This window comes from Umbelopsis ramanniana, assembly GCF_025399195.1.
Source record: "Umbelopsis ramanniana AG unplaced genomic scaffold K450scaffold_18, whole genome shotgun sequence".
In the NCBI taxonomy this organism is placed as follows: domain Eukaryota; kingdom Fungi; phylum Mucoromycota; class Umbelopsidomycetes; order Umbelopsidales; family Umbelopsidaceae; genus Umbelopsis; species Umbelopsis ramanniana.
The window spans coordinates 266820-282837 of record NW_026252104.1 but is presented as its reverse complement, the minus strand read 5'-3'; the positions used below and the strand labels follow the sequence as shown (position 1 = coordinate 282837).

The 16018-nt window shown below is 46.1% G+C and overlaps 2 protein-coding genes across 2 annotated transcripts; one reads left to right on the top strand and one right to left on the bottom strand.

Annotated features, from left to right (window-relative positions):
* Window positions 1-88: 88 nt before the first annotated feature.
* Window positions 89-13263, top strand: K450DRAFT_186732 (uncharacterized protein). Its single transcript, XM_051584428.1, has 10 exons — window positions 89-168; window positions 269-1230; window positions 1305-2009; window positions 2071-2395; window positions 2489-4565; window positions 4655-7494; window positions 7572-8626; window positions 8704-9784; window positions 9873-10579; window positions 10675-13263. Exons 2-10 carry the CDS (start codon window positions 465-467, stop codon window positions 13029-13031), a joined length of 11913 nt encoding a protein of 3970 aa, XP_051445940.1. The 5' UTR covers window positions 89-168; window positions 269-464; the 3' UTR covers window positions 13032-13263.
* A 1578-nt stretch (window positions 13264-14841) lies between these two features.
* On the bottom strand, window positions 14842-15302 carry K450DRAFT_235326 (uncharacterized protein). The gene has a single exon (XM_051588067.1). The coding sequence runs from the start codon at window positions 15164-15166 to the stop codon at window positions 14948-14950; it is 219 nt and encodes a 72-aa protein (XP_051445939.1). The 5' UTR covers window positions 15167-15302; the 3' UTR covers window positions 14842-14947.
* Window positions 15303-16018: the final 716 nt, after the last annotated feature.

Sequence of the window (16018 nt, the reverse complement as noted above, 5' to 3'; positions counted from 1 at the left end):
CACAAACCCTTTCTCCGTCCCAGTTTTTTTTTTTTCTGCTGTGGTCTTCCCCAACAATCGTCGCTCTCAAATCAAATAATACAAAGGGCGGAGCATAGCTTTTTTAGTTTTTATCACTCTTTTTCTTTCTTTTCTCTTGTTGTATTTCAAACCACTTTGGTTCTTTGGGTAAGTTTTCCACCTTGCTATTCGGCCTCGGTTTGCTGTGGTCTGACCTTGTGCTCCCGTTGTTCCCGTTGTATTTCCCGCTTTTTCATTCTAGACATAGACAAATCTCTTTCCTGACACACACACGGACACACACACCATCCGGAAGAGATTTTCATCATCCAAAAGCCTTATATCGAAAGCAACATCATCGCAAAAGAGTTTGACATACTAGATATTATACACCGCACATACACGCTTATTACATTTTCCCCCCACCAACCACAACACCTAACACTAGAACCCGCACTATTATAATGGAATCTCAACTACTTCGCCCTTTGTCTATCAAGCAAAGCAAAACCGAAGTTTCCTTCTTGGTTCCCACCAACATTTGGGTGGCTGCTGAACAACTCAAGGAGGAGTTCCACTTGGATGAAACGGAAGAGGAAGAGCCCGCCGAGATTGAGGTAGCTGCTAAATTCCTTGGATTTGCCGTTCAACGCAGTTCCAAGGAGCAACAGTTCATCTCTGTTGCCAGCAACTTGTTCACATCTTTCTGCAATCGTTATCTCAAGAACAACGATGTTCACGCCGTCACTCGCGCCCTCACCACCGACTCGCGAAAGATCGTCCTCAACGCCTATTACTCCGGCTTGTTTGCCCTTCAAGACTCCAAAGATATCAAGCAATTGACGGTTTCTCAGTCTGCCTTGTTTTCAGCCGCTAGTCGTGGTGAAACCAAGATTTTCGCAATGTTTGGTGGTCAAGGCAACATCGAAGAGTACTTTGATGAAATGGCTGACATTTATGAAACATATGATGGTCTTGTGAAGCCTTTCATTGAGAAGATGGCTGCTGTTTTGTCTGAGCATGCACGTAGCTCAGAAGCCAGCGTCTTCCACTCCAAGGGTTTGGATATTCTCAAGTGGTTGGAGACTCCCGAGAGCCGTCCCGATCTGCAATACCTTATCTCGGCCCCTGTCAGTTTCCCATTGATTGGTTTGACTCAACTTCTTCACTACTATGTCATGTTGCGTGTTCTTCAACGCACTCCTGAGGAAGTCAGAAAGTACATTGTTGGTAAGTACGGGTGGGGGGTTTCAGCCACGCTGAACGGAAGGAAGGGGTTATCTAAACTGCTCTATCTTCCACAGGCTCTACTGGTCATAGTCAAGGTGTTATTGCTTCGGTTGTCATTTCCGCTTCTGCCACTGAGGAAGAGTTCTTTGTCAACTCTGGAAAGGCCCTTGGTCTTCTTTTCTGGATGGGTACTCGTGCTCAACAAGTATTCCCTCCTACTACCCTTAACCCTACCGTTTTGGAAGACTCGCTCTCCAACAACGAAGGTACCCCCACGCCTATGCTTGCCATCAACAACTTGCGTGAGGATCAAGTTTTGAAGCATCTTGAGGCTACCAACTCTCACTTGTCTCCAGATCGTCAAATCAAGCTCACCCTTAACAACGGACCTCGTTCCTTTGTATGCACTGGTCCACCACAGTCGTTGTATGGTTTGAATCTCAGCCTGAGAAAGCTAAAGGCACCAACCGGCTTGGAGCAATCCAGGGTTCCTTTCAGCCAGCGCAAAATCAAATTCTCGTCCCGTTTCTTGCCCATTACAGCTCCGTTCCATTCCAGCTATTTGGAGCAAGTTTCTCCTATTCTCACCAAGGATATTGAGAGATGCAACCTTTCATTCTCTGCAAAGGACCTCGCCATTCCTGTTCGCGCTACAGATACAGGTAAGGATTCGGGGGGGGGGATAACTTTGGGGCAAAGCACCCGATACGCTCATTCAATCAAAGCAATGGAGTGCCCAAAGTTTTTGGGGATCCCAACTGTGCAACCAAATGTTTTTGGTTGGTTATTTTTTTTTTTCTAATCTCCTATCGTGACTGACTTTATTTTTTGTTTGGCTAGGCGCCGACCTTCGCGAGTCTGCCGATTTGACCAAGGAACTGATCGACTTGATCTGTTCGCGACCTGTTATTTGGGAGCAAGCTTTGAATGTGCCTGATTTGACCCATATTATCGATTTCGGTCCAGGTGGTACTTCCGGTATTGGTGGTCTTACCCACCGTAACAAGGAAGGTACCGGTGTCCAGATTATTTTGGCAGGTGCATTGGAAGGCAACAACAAGGAGTTGTCTTACAAGGCTGATTTGTTCGACGCCGATATTAAGGCTGTCAAGTACTCTCAGAACTGGGCCAAGGTCTTCCAACCTAAGCTTGTTCGCACTGCTTGGTAAGTTCACCGGTTTTTTTTTTTTTTTTGGGGGTCCAGATAAGTTTTTTGTCAGTTCCGCTAAACGGTGTTCCATCCGCTTTTGTTTATCAGCAATGGTCGCATCCATGTCGATACCCCCATGTCTCGCCTTCTCGGTAAGGCTCCTCTTATGGTGGCCGGTATGACACCTTCCACTGTTAGCGAAACGTTTGTGTCTGCTGTCATGAATGCTGGCTATCATGTCGAATTGGCTGGTGGCGGTCATTATAATGAGAAGGCGCTCCGATCCAAGGTTGATAAGATCATGAACCTTACTCACCCTGGTGAAGGTATCACCCTCAACATTCTTTTCCTCAACGTTCGTCAATGGGGATTCCAGTACCCACTTGTTCAGGTTATGCGTCAGGAGGGTCTTCCTATGGAGGGAGTCTGTGTTGCTGCTGGTGTACCATCTTTGGATGTTGCCAACGAAATTCTTTCCAACTTGCAAGCCGCTGGTATTCGCCATGTTTCATTCAAGCCAGGTAGTGTTGAGACCATTCGTCAAGTTATCGCCATTGCTGCTGCCAACCCCACCATGCCTGTCATTATGCAATGGACTGGTGGTCGCGCTGGTGGCCATCACTCTTTCGAAGACATGCATCAACCTATTCTCGAAACCTACGCCGCTATCCGACGTCAATCCAACATTGTTTTGGTGGCTGGTTCTGGATTCGGTGGTGCTGACGATACTTTGCCTTACATCACTGGTGATTGGGCTCTCAAGTTCAACTACCCTCCCATGCCTTTCGATGGTATTTTGTTCGGTTCTCGTATGATGGTTTCCAAGGAAGGTCTTGCCTCTCCTAATGTTAAGCAGGCTATTGTTGATGCCACTGGTGTTGATGATAATGACTGGGAAAAGACTTATGCCGGTCCCGCTGGTGGTGTCATCACCGTTCGCTCCGAGTTGGGTGAACCCATTCACAAGATCGCTACTCGTGGTGTTCGTCTCTGGAAGGAGTTTGATGAAACCATTTTCAACCTTCCCAAGGAGAAGCGTCTTCCTGTTGTTGTCGCTAAGAAGGATTATATCATCAAGCGTCTCAATGCTGATTTCCAAAAGGTTTGGTTCGGCAAGAAGGCTGACGGTTCCGTTGCTGATCTTCAGGATATGACTTACACTGAAGTTGTCAACCGTTTGGTCGACCTTGTTTACGTCAAGCACGAAGCCCGCTGGATCGACCCTACCTTGCGCAACTTGGTCGGTGATTTCCTTCGCCGTATTGAAGAACGTTTCACCAAGTCCGAGAAGTCTTCCACTTTGCAGAGCTACTCTCAATTGGAAGTTCCTCAAGACTTTGTTCCCGATTTCCTTGCTAGCTACCCTGAAGCTGAGACTCAATTGTTGACTTCAGAGGATGTCTTGCACTTTGTTGCTCTTTGCCAACGCCGCGGTCAAAAGCCTGTTCCTTTCATTCCTGTTTTGGATAAGGACTTTGATGTTTGGTTCAAGAAGGATTCCCTTTGGCAAGCTGAGGATTTGGCTGCTGTTGTCGATCAAGATGTCCAGCGTACCTGTATTTTGCAAGGTCCTTTGGCTGTCAAGTATGCTACTCGCAGTGACCAGCCTGTTGGTGAAATCCTTGGTGAAATCTACGAGAGCCACATTGCTAGCTTGAAGAAGCGTTACTACAACGATGATGATAGCAAGATCCCAGAGATCGAATATCTCGGTGGTAGCCAAATTGTCACCAAGGGATTGATTCAAGGTCAAGACGCTCAAGACGTCCAAGTCTTCAGCTCTGGTGATTCCGAGAGCAAGCTTCCCACTGAAGAAACCTGGATCGAGACGCTTGCCGGTGCTCAATACACCTGGTTGCGCGCTCTTATCACTTCTCCTTTCATCGTTCAAGACAAGAAGTTTGTTGATAACCCTATGAAGCGTTTGTTCAGACCTCGTGTTGGTCAACAGGTGACTGTTAAGAAGGCTGCCGGAAAGGTGACCTCTCTTATCGTTCAAGACAAGCGTCTCTGGAGTGCTACTGGCCAAAGCGACGAATTGGTCACCTCCATTGAGATCACCGCTGAGAAGGATCAAATCAAGGTTGTTTTGTTCGAGAAGCGCACTGATGGTCTTGTTCCTCTCACCATGATCTTCAACTACAAGCCCGAAACTGGCTATGCTCCTATCCATGAAGTTATGGAGGTAAGTTAACCCGCAATATTGGCGATTGGGAACGGTATTGAGGCATTTATTTTCTAAACGACGGTATGATCTATTTTTTTTTTTTACAGGGTCGCAATGATCGCATTAAGGACTTCTACTACAAGCTTTGGTTTGGATTGACCGCCAATGACGACTTCTTGAACATCCCCGTTCACGAGAAGCTCATCGGCACTGGTGAAACCGTCGATGCTGGACTCATCAAGGAATTCTGCCAAGCTGTCGGTAACCAAGCTGAAATCTATGTCGATCGTGGTCAAATTTTGTCCGCCCCCATGGATTTCGCCATCGTTGTCGGTTGGAAGGCCATTATCAAGGCTATCTTCCCCAAGGTCATTGATGGTGATCTTTTGAAGTTGGTCCATCTTTCCAACGGATTCCGCGTTGTTGACGGTGCCGAACTTCTCAAGCAAGGCGATGTTGTTGATACTTACGCTCAAATCAACGCTATTCTCAACACTGAATCTGGCAAGATGATCGAAGTCAAGGGTACTATTGTTCGTGAGGGCAAGCCCGTTCTTGAAGTCACCAGTCAATTCTTGTACCGTGGACAATTCAAGGACTACGAACACACTTTCCAACGCACCGTTGAAACCCCTATGCAGCTTACTTTGAATGCTGTCAAGGATATTGCTGTGCTTCGCTCCAAGGAATGGATTGAATGGAATGAAGAGTTGGATAACTATGAGCTCAGCCCTGGTTCTACTCTCATTTTCCGTCTCAACAGCGACATGTCCTTCAAGGACCGCACTGTCTACTCCAAGGTTCGCACCACTGGTACTGTCTCCATGCAAATCTCCACCAAGGAAATCGTCCAAGTTGGTACCGTTGAATACGAAGCTGGTGAATCCCATGGCAACCCCGTTCTTGAGTACCTCAAGCGCAATGCTCAACCCATTGAACAAGCTTCCGAGTTTGAAAATGGTGGCTACTCTGTCATGCCCGCCGAAGCTGTCTATTCTTCTGTCGTGCATGCTCCTGCTTCCAACGAGCCCTATGCTACTGTGTCTGGCGATTACAACCCCATTCACGTCAACCCTTACTTTGCTGACTTGGCCATGTTGCCTGGTACTATCACTCACGGCATGTGGACTAGTGCTTCTACTCGCAAGTTCGTTGAAATCTTCGCTGCTGATAACGTTCCTCAACGTGTTGTTGCCTACAACGTCAAGTTTGTTGGTATGGTTCTTCCCTCCGACCGTCTTGAAACCAAGTTGTCTCACACTGGTATGAAGAATGGCCGTAAGATTGTGAAGGTTGAAACCCTTAACCAAAACGGTGAAAAGGTTGTTGAAGGTACTGCTGAAGTTGATCAGCCTACCACTGCCTATGTCTTCACTGGTCAAGGTTCTCAGGAACAAGGTATGGGTATGGCTTTGTACGAAAGCTCCCCTGTTGCCAAAGATATTTGGGACAGAGCAGATAGCCATTTCATGACCAACTATGGTTTCTCTATCTTGGAAATTGTTCGTCAGAACCCCAAGGAAAAGACCGTTCACTTTGGTGGACCCAAGGGTAATGCCATTCGTCAAAACTACATGAGCATGACCTACGATGTTATTGAACAAGATGGTTCCACCAAGACTTTGCCCTTGTTCCCTGACATCAATGAACGCACTACCTTCTACACTTTCCGTTCTCCTAACGGTTTGTTGTCTGCCACCCAATTCACTCAACCTGCTTTGACTTTGATGGAGAAGGCTGGTTTCGAAGACATGCGTTCCAAGGAACTTATCCAAGCTAACTGCGCTTTTGCCGGTCACTCTCTTGGTGAATACTCTGCTCTTGCTTCCATTGGTGATGTGCTTCCCATTGAATCCTTGGTTGACGTTGTGTTCTATCGTGGTATGACCATGCAATCGGCCGTCAAGCGTGACGAGGAAGGTCGCTCCAACTATGGTATGGCTGCTGTCAACCCTGCTCGTGTTGCCAAGTCCTTCAACGATACTGCCCTTCGTTATGTTGTTGATGCCATTGCCAGCCAATCCAAGGATGTCCTTGAAATTGTCAACTTCAACGTTGAAAACTGGCAATACGTCGCTGCTGGTTCCTTGCCCAACTTGGACACTCTTGCCAATGTCCTTAACTACCTCAAGGTTTCCAAGATTGATCTTCAGAAGCTCATGGAGACCATGCCTCTTGAGGAAGTCAAGAAGCAATTGCACGATATCATTGCCGGTGCTTTGGAGAAGGCTCGTGCTAAGCAAGCTGCTCAAGGTCATCTTAAGCTTGAGCGCGGTCACGCCACCGTCCCTCTTCCCGGTATTGATGTTCCTTTCCATTCTTCCTTCTTGTTGAGTGGTGTCGCACCTTTCCGTACTTACTTGGCCAAGAAGATCAACCCTACCTATGTGAATGTTGGTCAGTTGACTGCCAAGTACATTCCTAACTTGACTGCTGTGCCTTTCAGCACCAGCAAGCAATACATTGAGAATGTTTACAACTTGACTTCCAGTCCTCGTCTCGGCAAGGTCCTCAAGACATGGTCTGATGATAAGTATGCTACTGCCGGTCAACAACAACGCCTTGGTTACACTTTGCTCGTTGAACTTTTGGCTTATCAGTTCGCTTCTCCTGTCCGCTGGATCGAGACCCAAGATCAATTGTTCAAGACCTTCAAGGTTGAACGTCTTATCGAATTGGGACCTGCTCCTACTTTGTGCGGCATGGCTTCTCGCACCTTGAACCTCAAGTACCAAGCTTATGATGATGCTCTTATCAATCGTCGTGCCAACTTGTGTTTCTCCAAGGATGCCAAGGAGATTTACTACATGTTCGAGAATGCTGTTGAAGAGGAAGCTCCCGCAGCTTCTTCCGGCTCTGCTCCCGCTGCCACGTCTGCTGCTCCAGTTGCTGCTCCAGTTGCTGCCGCTGCTCCTGCTGCCGGTGCTGGCCCAGCTGCTCCTGTCACGTAAGTTATAGACCCAAATTTTTACTTGTTTCATTGATGTATGCGATAACTGATTTTTTTTCAATTTATCTTTCTAGTGATGTTCCAGTTACTGCTACTGAAGTCATTCATGTTATCATTGCTCAGAAGCTCAAGAAGTCCGTCGATGAAGTTCCTTTGGCCAAGGCTATCAAGGACCTTGTTGGTGGCAAGTCTACTCTTCAGAACGAAATCCTTGGTGATCTTCAAAAGGAATTCAACAACGGTGTTCCTGAGAAGGCTGAAGAAACCCCTCTTGATGAGCTGGGTGCCGCCTTGTCCGGAACTTTCTCTGGTGCTCTTGGTAAGCACAGCAGCAGCTTGATCGCAAAGATGATTTCTTCCAAGATGCCTGGTGGTTTCACTCTCAACAACGCCAAGTCTTACCTCACTACCACCTATGGTCTCGGACCTGGTCGTACTGATGGTGCCCTCTTGATGGGTCTCACCATGGAGCCTGCTGCTCGTCTTGGTGCTGAACCTGAAGCCAAGGCATGGCTCGATACTGTCGTACAAGCCTATGCTAAGAAGACCGGTATCACTATCACTGCTGGAGGTGCCTCTGGAGGTGCTTCTGGAGCTGCCGGCGCTGCTGTTGCCGTCATCAACAGCGAGGAATTCGATGCTCTCAAGGCCAAGCAACAATCTTTGGTCTACCAGCAACTCAACATCTTTGCTCGTTACCTCGGACGTGATTTGCGTGAGGGTGACAAGAAGTACGATGAAGAGAAGAAGGTCACTGCTAAGCTTCAAGCTGAACTTGATTTGTGGTTGGTTGAACACGGTGATTTCTATGCTGAAGGTATCAAGCCTGCTTTCAGCCCTGCTAAGGCTCGTAGCTACGATTCTTACTGGAACTGGGTTCGTCAAGATGCTTTGGAGATGTGGTACGATATTATCTTTGGTGAATTGGCCATTGTTGATCGTGAGGTCACTGCCAAGTGCTTGCACATCATGAACCGTGCCCATCCCGCTTTGCTCGACTACATGCGCTACAACGTTGAGAAGTGTGCCGCTGATAAGGGTGAGACTTACCGTCTTGCCAAGGAATTCGGTCAAGCTCTTCTTGAGAACTGCGCTGAAGCTTTGGCTGTTTCTCCCGTCTACAAGGATGGTAAGTGCTTTTGATCTCCAACGATGTCTCTGTGTTTTACATGATTTTAATTTTTGTTAACCAACCTTTTTTTACAGTCACTTTCCCCACTGGTCCCAAGACCACCATGTCTGACAAGGGTGATATCAAGTATGAGGAAATTCCTCGTCCTGGTTGCAGAAAGCTTGCTGACTATGTCAAGGATATGGCTACCGGTAGCAAGATCTCTGAATACTCCAACCGTCAAAAGGTTCAACAAAACCTTGGTCGTATTTACAAGATCATTCGTGGTCAACACAAGATGAAGAAGAGCAGTAAGGTTGCCGTCAAGGAACTTTATGCCGATGTCTTGCGTGCCATGAACATGTCCAACAACATCATCAAGGAAACCAAGGGTCGTCAACGTCGTTTGTCCTCTTCTGGTCGTCCCGCTGAGCACAAGAAGCTTGCTGCTAAGGCTGTCAAGTCTGAAACCATTCCCTTCTTGCATCTCAAGAAGAAGAACCCCCATGACCCTAGCGGTTGGGAATTCAGCAGCCGTCTTACCACCACCTATCTTGATGTGTTGAACGAGATCGCTGAGGAAGGTGTTACCTTTGTTAACAAGTGTGTCCTTCTCACGGGTGCTGGTAAAGACTCTATTGGTGCTGAAATCTTGAAGGGCTTGCTCTCTGGTGGAGCCAAGGTCGTTGTCACCACTTCTCGTTTCAGCCGTGAAGTTACTGAATACTTCCAAGGCATTTACCAATTCCATGGTTCCAAGGAATCTCAATTGGTGGTTGTTCCCTTCAACCAAGGTTCTAAGCAAGATGTTGATGCTATTATTGACTACATCTACGATCCTAAGGGTCTCGGATGGGATCTTGACTTCATCATTCCCTTCGCCGCTCTCTCTGAGAACGGTCGCCAGATCGATGGCATCGACAGCAAGTCTGAGTTCGCTCATCGTATGATGTTGACTAACTTGATTCGCATGCTTGGTAACGTCAAGACTCACAAGCAAGCCATTGGCTCTGACACTCGTCCTGCTCAAGTCATCCTTCCTCTTTCACCTAACCACGGTACCTTCGGTTCCGATGGTCTTTACAGTGAAACCAAGATTTCTCTTGAAACCTTGTTCAACAGATGGTACTCTGAGGATTGGTCTGGATACTTGGTCATTGCTGGTGCCGTCATTGGGTAAGTCATGATTTTAATGGTGAGGTTTGCTGCGAAAACGTCGTACTGAACATATATTATTTTGCATCGCTTTTTTTCCGATATATAGATGGACTCGTGGTACTGGTTTGATGAGCCCCAACAACCAAATCGCTGAAGGCATTGAACAACTCGGTGTCCGCACCTTCTCCAGCGTTGAAATGTCCTTCAACATTTTGGGTCTCATGCACCCTGACATCGTCGAGCTTTGCCAGAACGAACCTGTTTGGGCTGATCTTAACGGTGGTCTCCACTTCATTCCTAACTTGCAAGAAATCTCCAACAACCTTCGTCAGCAAATCCGCGAAACTGCTGAAGTTCGTAAGGCTATTGATGCTGACAACTCCCTTGATTTCAAGGTTACCTTCGGTGATGAAGCTGAGCGTAAGCACAAGCCTCACAAGATCACTCCTCGTGCCAACATGACCTTCGAGTTCCCCAAGCTTAAGCCTTATGAGAACTTGAAGCAACTCAGCCACCTTAAGGGTATGTTGGATCTCGACAAGGTTGTCGTCGTCACCGGTTTTGGTGAAGTCTCTCCTTGGGGTAATGCCAGAACCAGATGGGAGATGGAAGCCTATGGCTCATTCTCTCTTGAAGGCTGTATTGAAATGGCCTGGATCATGGGTTACATCAAGCACTTCAACGGTAACCTCAAGAACGGTACTCCTTATGCTGGATGGGTTGATGCCAAGACCAATGAGCCTGTCGAAGATAAGGATGTCAAGAGCAAGTATGAGAAGCAAATCTTGGAACACAGTGGTATTCGTTTGATCGGTAAGTTACCCATGGCGGTTTTTTTTAAAAAAAAAAAAATAGCGGAAAAAAGTGTCATTGCCTCACACATAATCGTCGTCTTCCCCATAAAATAGAACCCGCTATGATGAACAACTACAATCCTGAGCACAAGACTCTCCTTCAAGAAATTGTTGTTGATCATGACCTCGAACCTTTCGAGTGCTCCAAGGAGGAAGCTGCTCACTTCAAGCAAGAGCATGGTGATAAGGCTGACACCTACGAAACCGAATCTGGATCATGGATTGTCATTCTTCGTAAGGGTGCTAACCTTTACATCCCCAAGGCTCTTCGTTTCGATCGTTTGGTTGCTGGTCTTTTGCCCACTGGCTGGGATGCTGCTCGTTATGGTGTTCCCAAGGACATCATCGATCAAGTCGATCCCGTCACTCTCTTCAACTTGGTCTCCACTGTTGAAGCTCTTGTTTCTTCTGGTATCACCGATCCTTATGAATTCTACCAGTACGTCCACGTCTCTGAAGTTGGTAACGTAACTGGTTCTGGTGTCGGTGGTGGTAAGGCTCAACGTGGTCTCTTCCGTGATCGTCTGTTGGATCAACCCGTTCAAAAGGACATCCTTCAAGAATCTTTCATCAACACTATGCCTGCTTGGGTCAACTTGTTGTTGCTCTCTTCTTCTGGTCCTATGAAGACTCCTGTCAACGCTTGTGCTACTGCTGCCGTCTCCGTTGAAATGGCCGTCGACAGTATCGTTAGCGGAAAGGCCAAGATCATGATTGCTGGTGGTACTGAAGATATCACTGAGGAATCTAGTTACGAATTCGCCAACATGAAGGCTACTTCTAACGCTGTTGAAGAATTCGAGAAGGGTCGTACCCCACGTGAAATGTCTCGTCCTGCTACTTCTACTCGTAACGGTTTCATGGAATCTCACGGTGCTGCTAACCACATTCTCATGTCTGCTTCCCAAGCTATTGAAATTGGTGCTCCTATCTATGGTATCGTTGCTTTGACCAACACTGCCTCTGACAAGGAGGGTCGTTCCATTCCTGCTCCTGGTGCTGGTATCCTTACCACTGCTCGTGAAAAGTCTGGCAACGTCAAGACTCCTCTTTTGGACTTCAAGTACCGTGCTCGTCAATTGAAGGCTCGTCGTTCTCAAATTAAGTCTTGGGTCGAAAGCGAATTCGATGTGTTGCGTGAGGAATTGGAGGATCTCAAGGCGAATGGTGAACTCGAAGTTTCTGAAGATGTATGGTTGGCCGAACGTGCTGATTTCATCCACAAGGAAGCTAAGCGTCAAGAGAAGGAAGCTCTTAACACCTGGAGCATGAATTTCTGGCAACAAAACCCCAACATTGCTGCTCTTCGTGGTGCCTTGGCTGTCTATGGCCTCACCATTGATGATATCAATGTTGCTTCTTTCCACGGTACTTCTACCAAGGCCAACGACAAGAATGAATCTCGTGTGCTCAACAGCCAACTTGCTCATCTCGGTCGTTCCAAGGGTAATGCTTTGCTCGCTGTGTTCCAGAAGTATCTCACTGGTCACCCTAAGGGACCTGCTGCTGCCTGGATGACCAACGGCATGCTTCAAGTCATCAACTCTGGTCTCGTTCCTGGAAACCGTAACGCTGATAACATTGATGAAGTCATGCGTGACTTCGAACATATTGTCTACCCATCCAAGAGCATTCAGACGGATGGTATCAAGGCTGGTCTCCTCAAATCCTTCGGTTTCGGTCAAGCAGGTGGTGAAATGTTGCTCATTCATCCCAACTACGTTCTTGCTTCTTTGGAAGAACATGAGTACAATGCTTACCGTGTTAAGAACATCCAACGTCAAGCCAAGTCTTACAGATACCTCCATGACTCTCTCACTGGTGTTTGCGACTTTGTCCAAGTTAAGCATGAGCCTCCGTACAGCGCTGAGCTTGAACATCAAGTTTACTTGAACCCCAACGCTCGTGCTCAATACAACAAGGAGAAGAAGACCTGGACTTTTGATAACAAGTCCACTGCTCTTTCTGCTCCCATTGCCGGTGATGTTGCTGCTACCAAGAACATTTTGGAATCACTTGCTCAACAGCAAGCCGGTAACAAGGGTGTTGGTGTTGATGTAGAACTTACTTCTGCGGTGAATACCGATAACGATACCTTCGTTGAGCGCAACTTCACTGCCAGTGAAATTGAATACTGCCGTGCTCGTCCTGATCCTCAAGCCAGTTTCGCTGGAAGATGGTCTGCCAAGGAAGCTGTCTTCAAGGCCTTATCGTCCTACGGCCATGTTGAAAGCAAAGGAGCCGGTGCCCCATTGATTGATATCGAAGTCAGTGCTAGTCAAGATGGTGCTCCCGTTGTCACCTTGACAGGTGAAGCGAAACAAGCTGCTGATGCTGCTGGCGTCAAGGATGTCAAGGTGTCTATAAGCCATAGCGGTGCTTACAGTGTTGCTGTTGCATTGGCACAGTAGACTCTCCTCCCCGCCCCATAATTTTTTCTTTCTCTTCTCTGTATCCCCATTTTTGCTGAATGCTTTGATTTTCACTGGCTTTTAATTCGTACTGTAGAATATCCAACTTGAAGCCATTATACTTTTTTCATATGCAACTTTTTCTTTTCTTTTTATCCTTTATCCTACATTGTGTGTCCAAATCATCCCAAACCACTATCGTGTGTCCTCAAACAAAAATAAATCGTGTGTCAAAAAATAATCACAGCGTTCGTTGTCTAAGTTTTAATTTTTTTTTTAATGTATGTTGAAAACGGAAGAGAAGCTATGTAAAAATCTGGTCGTGGACAGAATAACTATGCTGTAAATGATATACATTTGCAGTGCTCGGGCTGGTAGCCCAGCAGAGGATATAAAAAGCATTGAAAAATATAACAAGAGGATATGGAGTGATATATGAGGTGGACGAGTTTGAAATGAAGTGAGAGCAATACAAGTTCTAGTTGAATTTCGGGTAATGGATTGATGAAAAACAAAAAGAAAAAAAGATTATGAAGTGTGCAATGTTTGACAAAGGAACAAAATGAAACGGGGAGTATGGGGGGGGGGGGATTTTTACACTTGTAAATTGCAAATTTATAAAAGCTCCCAGAGCTCTTGATCGCCTTCTTGTAGGTCTTCAAGCCATATGGTGGTGGGTGGCGTCGGAGGCGGATGTGGAGGCAGAACTGTATCATCTTCATCTTTAATGGGGCGCTTCGGTAGCAAGTTATTCAAGGTTATGCTGATGTCCTGGAGGGTTTGTTGGTCGTGCCGTGCTGACTCAGTTTGGAAAATGGGTGTAGAGGGCGGCGGGGCAGATAAGGTTGTAATCTGGAGCTGACCAGCCAGCTCGTTGGTTTCCAGCCGAGAATCATTTTCGCCTTGAGTTATTTCTTGTGGTTTAAGTAACTGGCCCATTTGCAGAAACGAATGAGGAAAAACAAATGCCAATGGTATTGAAAGATCGATGACTCAAATGTCGAAAACGGTTATGAAGCTGAAAAGTAACACTGTAATAAGCGGTAAAGGAAATTCAATTGATTGAAACAAAGCAGAGCAAAACGTCAGGATCAGTGGATTTGAGATGGGGTATAGTCTCTATTCCGAAGATTCATGACGAGTTCGCTTGAGTGGGGTAGTGAAGTACGGTTGTAGAGAAGAGGAAGGAGAAGAGCGCTTCAAGTCAAAAAAAAAAAAAAGAAAAGAAAAAAAAAGCGCTTTGGTCAAGCGTCAACGTCTGCTTGGAATCAGAGTTCCATATTTGGTTGCCGAAAAGCTGCAGCATCTTTTGAGGTAGACTCTGAACGATGTCACGTTTTTATCTCTTTCCACCATGAGCCATTGTTTCAAGACGTAGGCTGGCCTAGACGTTCAATGCTCTTGATACTAATAGACCTTAGAAATGGGATATGCTTTGATCCATCCTACTATCCGTCTTCTTGGGTCATCCTTGATCAGTTTCCCAAGGTGTTACACTGCCCTCTTTCCAGTAAAGCGTCATTTGAACAACGCACCAGCCGCCAGTATGTTTGGATATAGTTTTTTTCGATCGCCCACGATCTGCTACTACTTGTAGAAGACAGACTCTGTCGGTTGATGGATAACAGACAATGGCTGTATAGATGCTGGTTCACAACGAAGTAAACAAAGCCTTCACTTTCTTTTTTCCCATATCTTTCCATAATGAACCTTATTTTTTCTTTATTTTATACCCTTCCCTGCATTGATGTCATAGCCCTTATATTCTAGCGATGCATTTGCCAGGTGGTTTGCAGCTAATCTAACTGGAGTTGATATTTTGCTGTCGCTTACCATGTCCTAAAATCAGATTTCATTCCCCACAGTACTCCCTTTTATACACCTCCCTTCACATTTGTTTACGAAATGAATATATATCACATCGCTACCAACACCATGATCGTAGGTATTCTAACAAATAGTGCGGTATGTACTGTTGGTGAGATGTTAATACTTGTATAATCATATGGTATTAGAGAAATATCGTAAAAGTGAAATGAAAAACTACTGAGCAAAACTGAGCACATGGCCATGTTCACACTAGCTTCAAATATAAAGTACGAGAAATAAGAAAAAACCGACCTTCTATTAGTCATTCATGGTTAAAATATGCACCCAGACGCTGTTTGTTACGTACGCCTAAATTATCTTTGCATACTGTCCTCCAAGCAGCCCATGAGGGTATGACTAGTACAAGGATGTGAACGTCATACCAACTCTGAAGCTGGCCAGAGTCGAATGAATAAGTGGTGGATGTTGGTTCCACATTGAAAGTGCGACACAGATATGTGACGACATGGCAATGTGGTACTACCGGCCACGCTGGTTCGTGAATCGCCATGGTACTACCGAGGCGGGAGAAAACTGATGGAGATATACGGCGGTGTATTGTCAGGGCATATTTTGAAATGCCAGTGCGCGGAGATATTATCCTTCGTACGACTTTTTCTGTGCACTTGTACTATGGTTTGCATATGCCATCATAAAATCATGCGTAAAGTTGACCGAATTGTGCACATGTCACCCAAGAAGTCAACTTTTCCCCATCCGTATACACCGAGTGCGGGAGATGGGCAATTTTGCAGTTCTGCCATGAGTGGCGTCACGGTATGTTTGGATTGTCTGAAATACAATACTTCTTTTTTTAATTTCGTATATACACTTGCGATTTCAGATATACTGCTGGCGTTGCATCCATAAAGGTAAAGAGATTTGATGGTCCAGAAAATAAAAAAAATACAGGTTGTTCAAAAGAATTTACGTCGGCTAGTGCGTCCGTCCGTACAAATATAAAAAAACACTATGGTAAAAAGAAACAAACAAACGAAATGCCTCGAATAAAATCATAAATATGTACAGTGGAGAAGAGGTATCTTCTTAGCAGGGAATCGGTTTGTTGCTACGGATCCTTGCTGTAGGCCCATTGGCAGTGTCTTCGCATGCATCGT

Bases quoted from the DNA above. Each gene is read 5' to 3' on its own strand.
- K450DRAFT_186732 (XM_051584428.1), top strand. From the start codon at position 465: ATGGAATCTCAACTACTTCGCCCTTTGTCTATCAAGCAAAGCAAAACC. The intron at 2,396-2,488 runs GTAAGTTCACCG...TTTGTTTATCAG, and splicing joins AAGCTTGTTCGCACTGCTTG to CAATGGTCGCATCCATGTCG. The intron at 9,785-9,872 runs GTAAGTCATGAT...TCCGATATATAG, and splicing joins ATTGCTGGTGCCGTCATTGG to ATGGACTCGTGGTACTGGTT.
- K450DRAFT_235326 (XM_051588067.1), bottom strand. From the start codon at position 15,166: ATGACTAATAGAAGGTCGGTTTTTTCTTATTTCTCGTACTTTATATTT.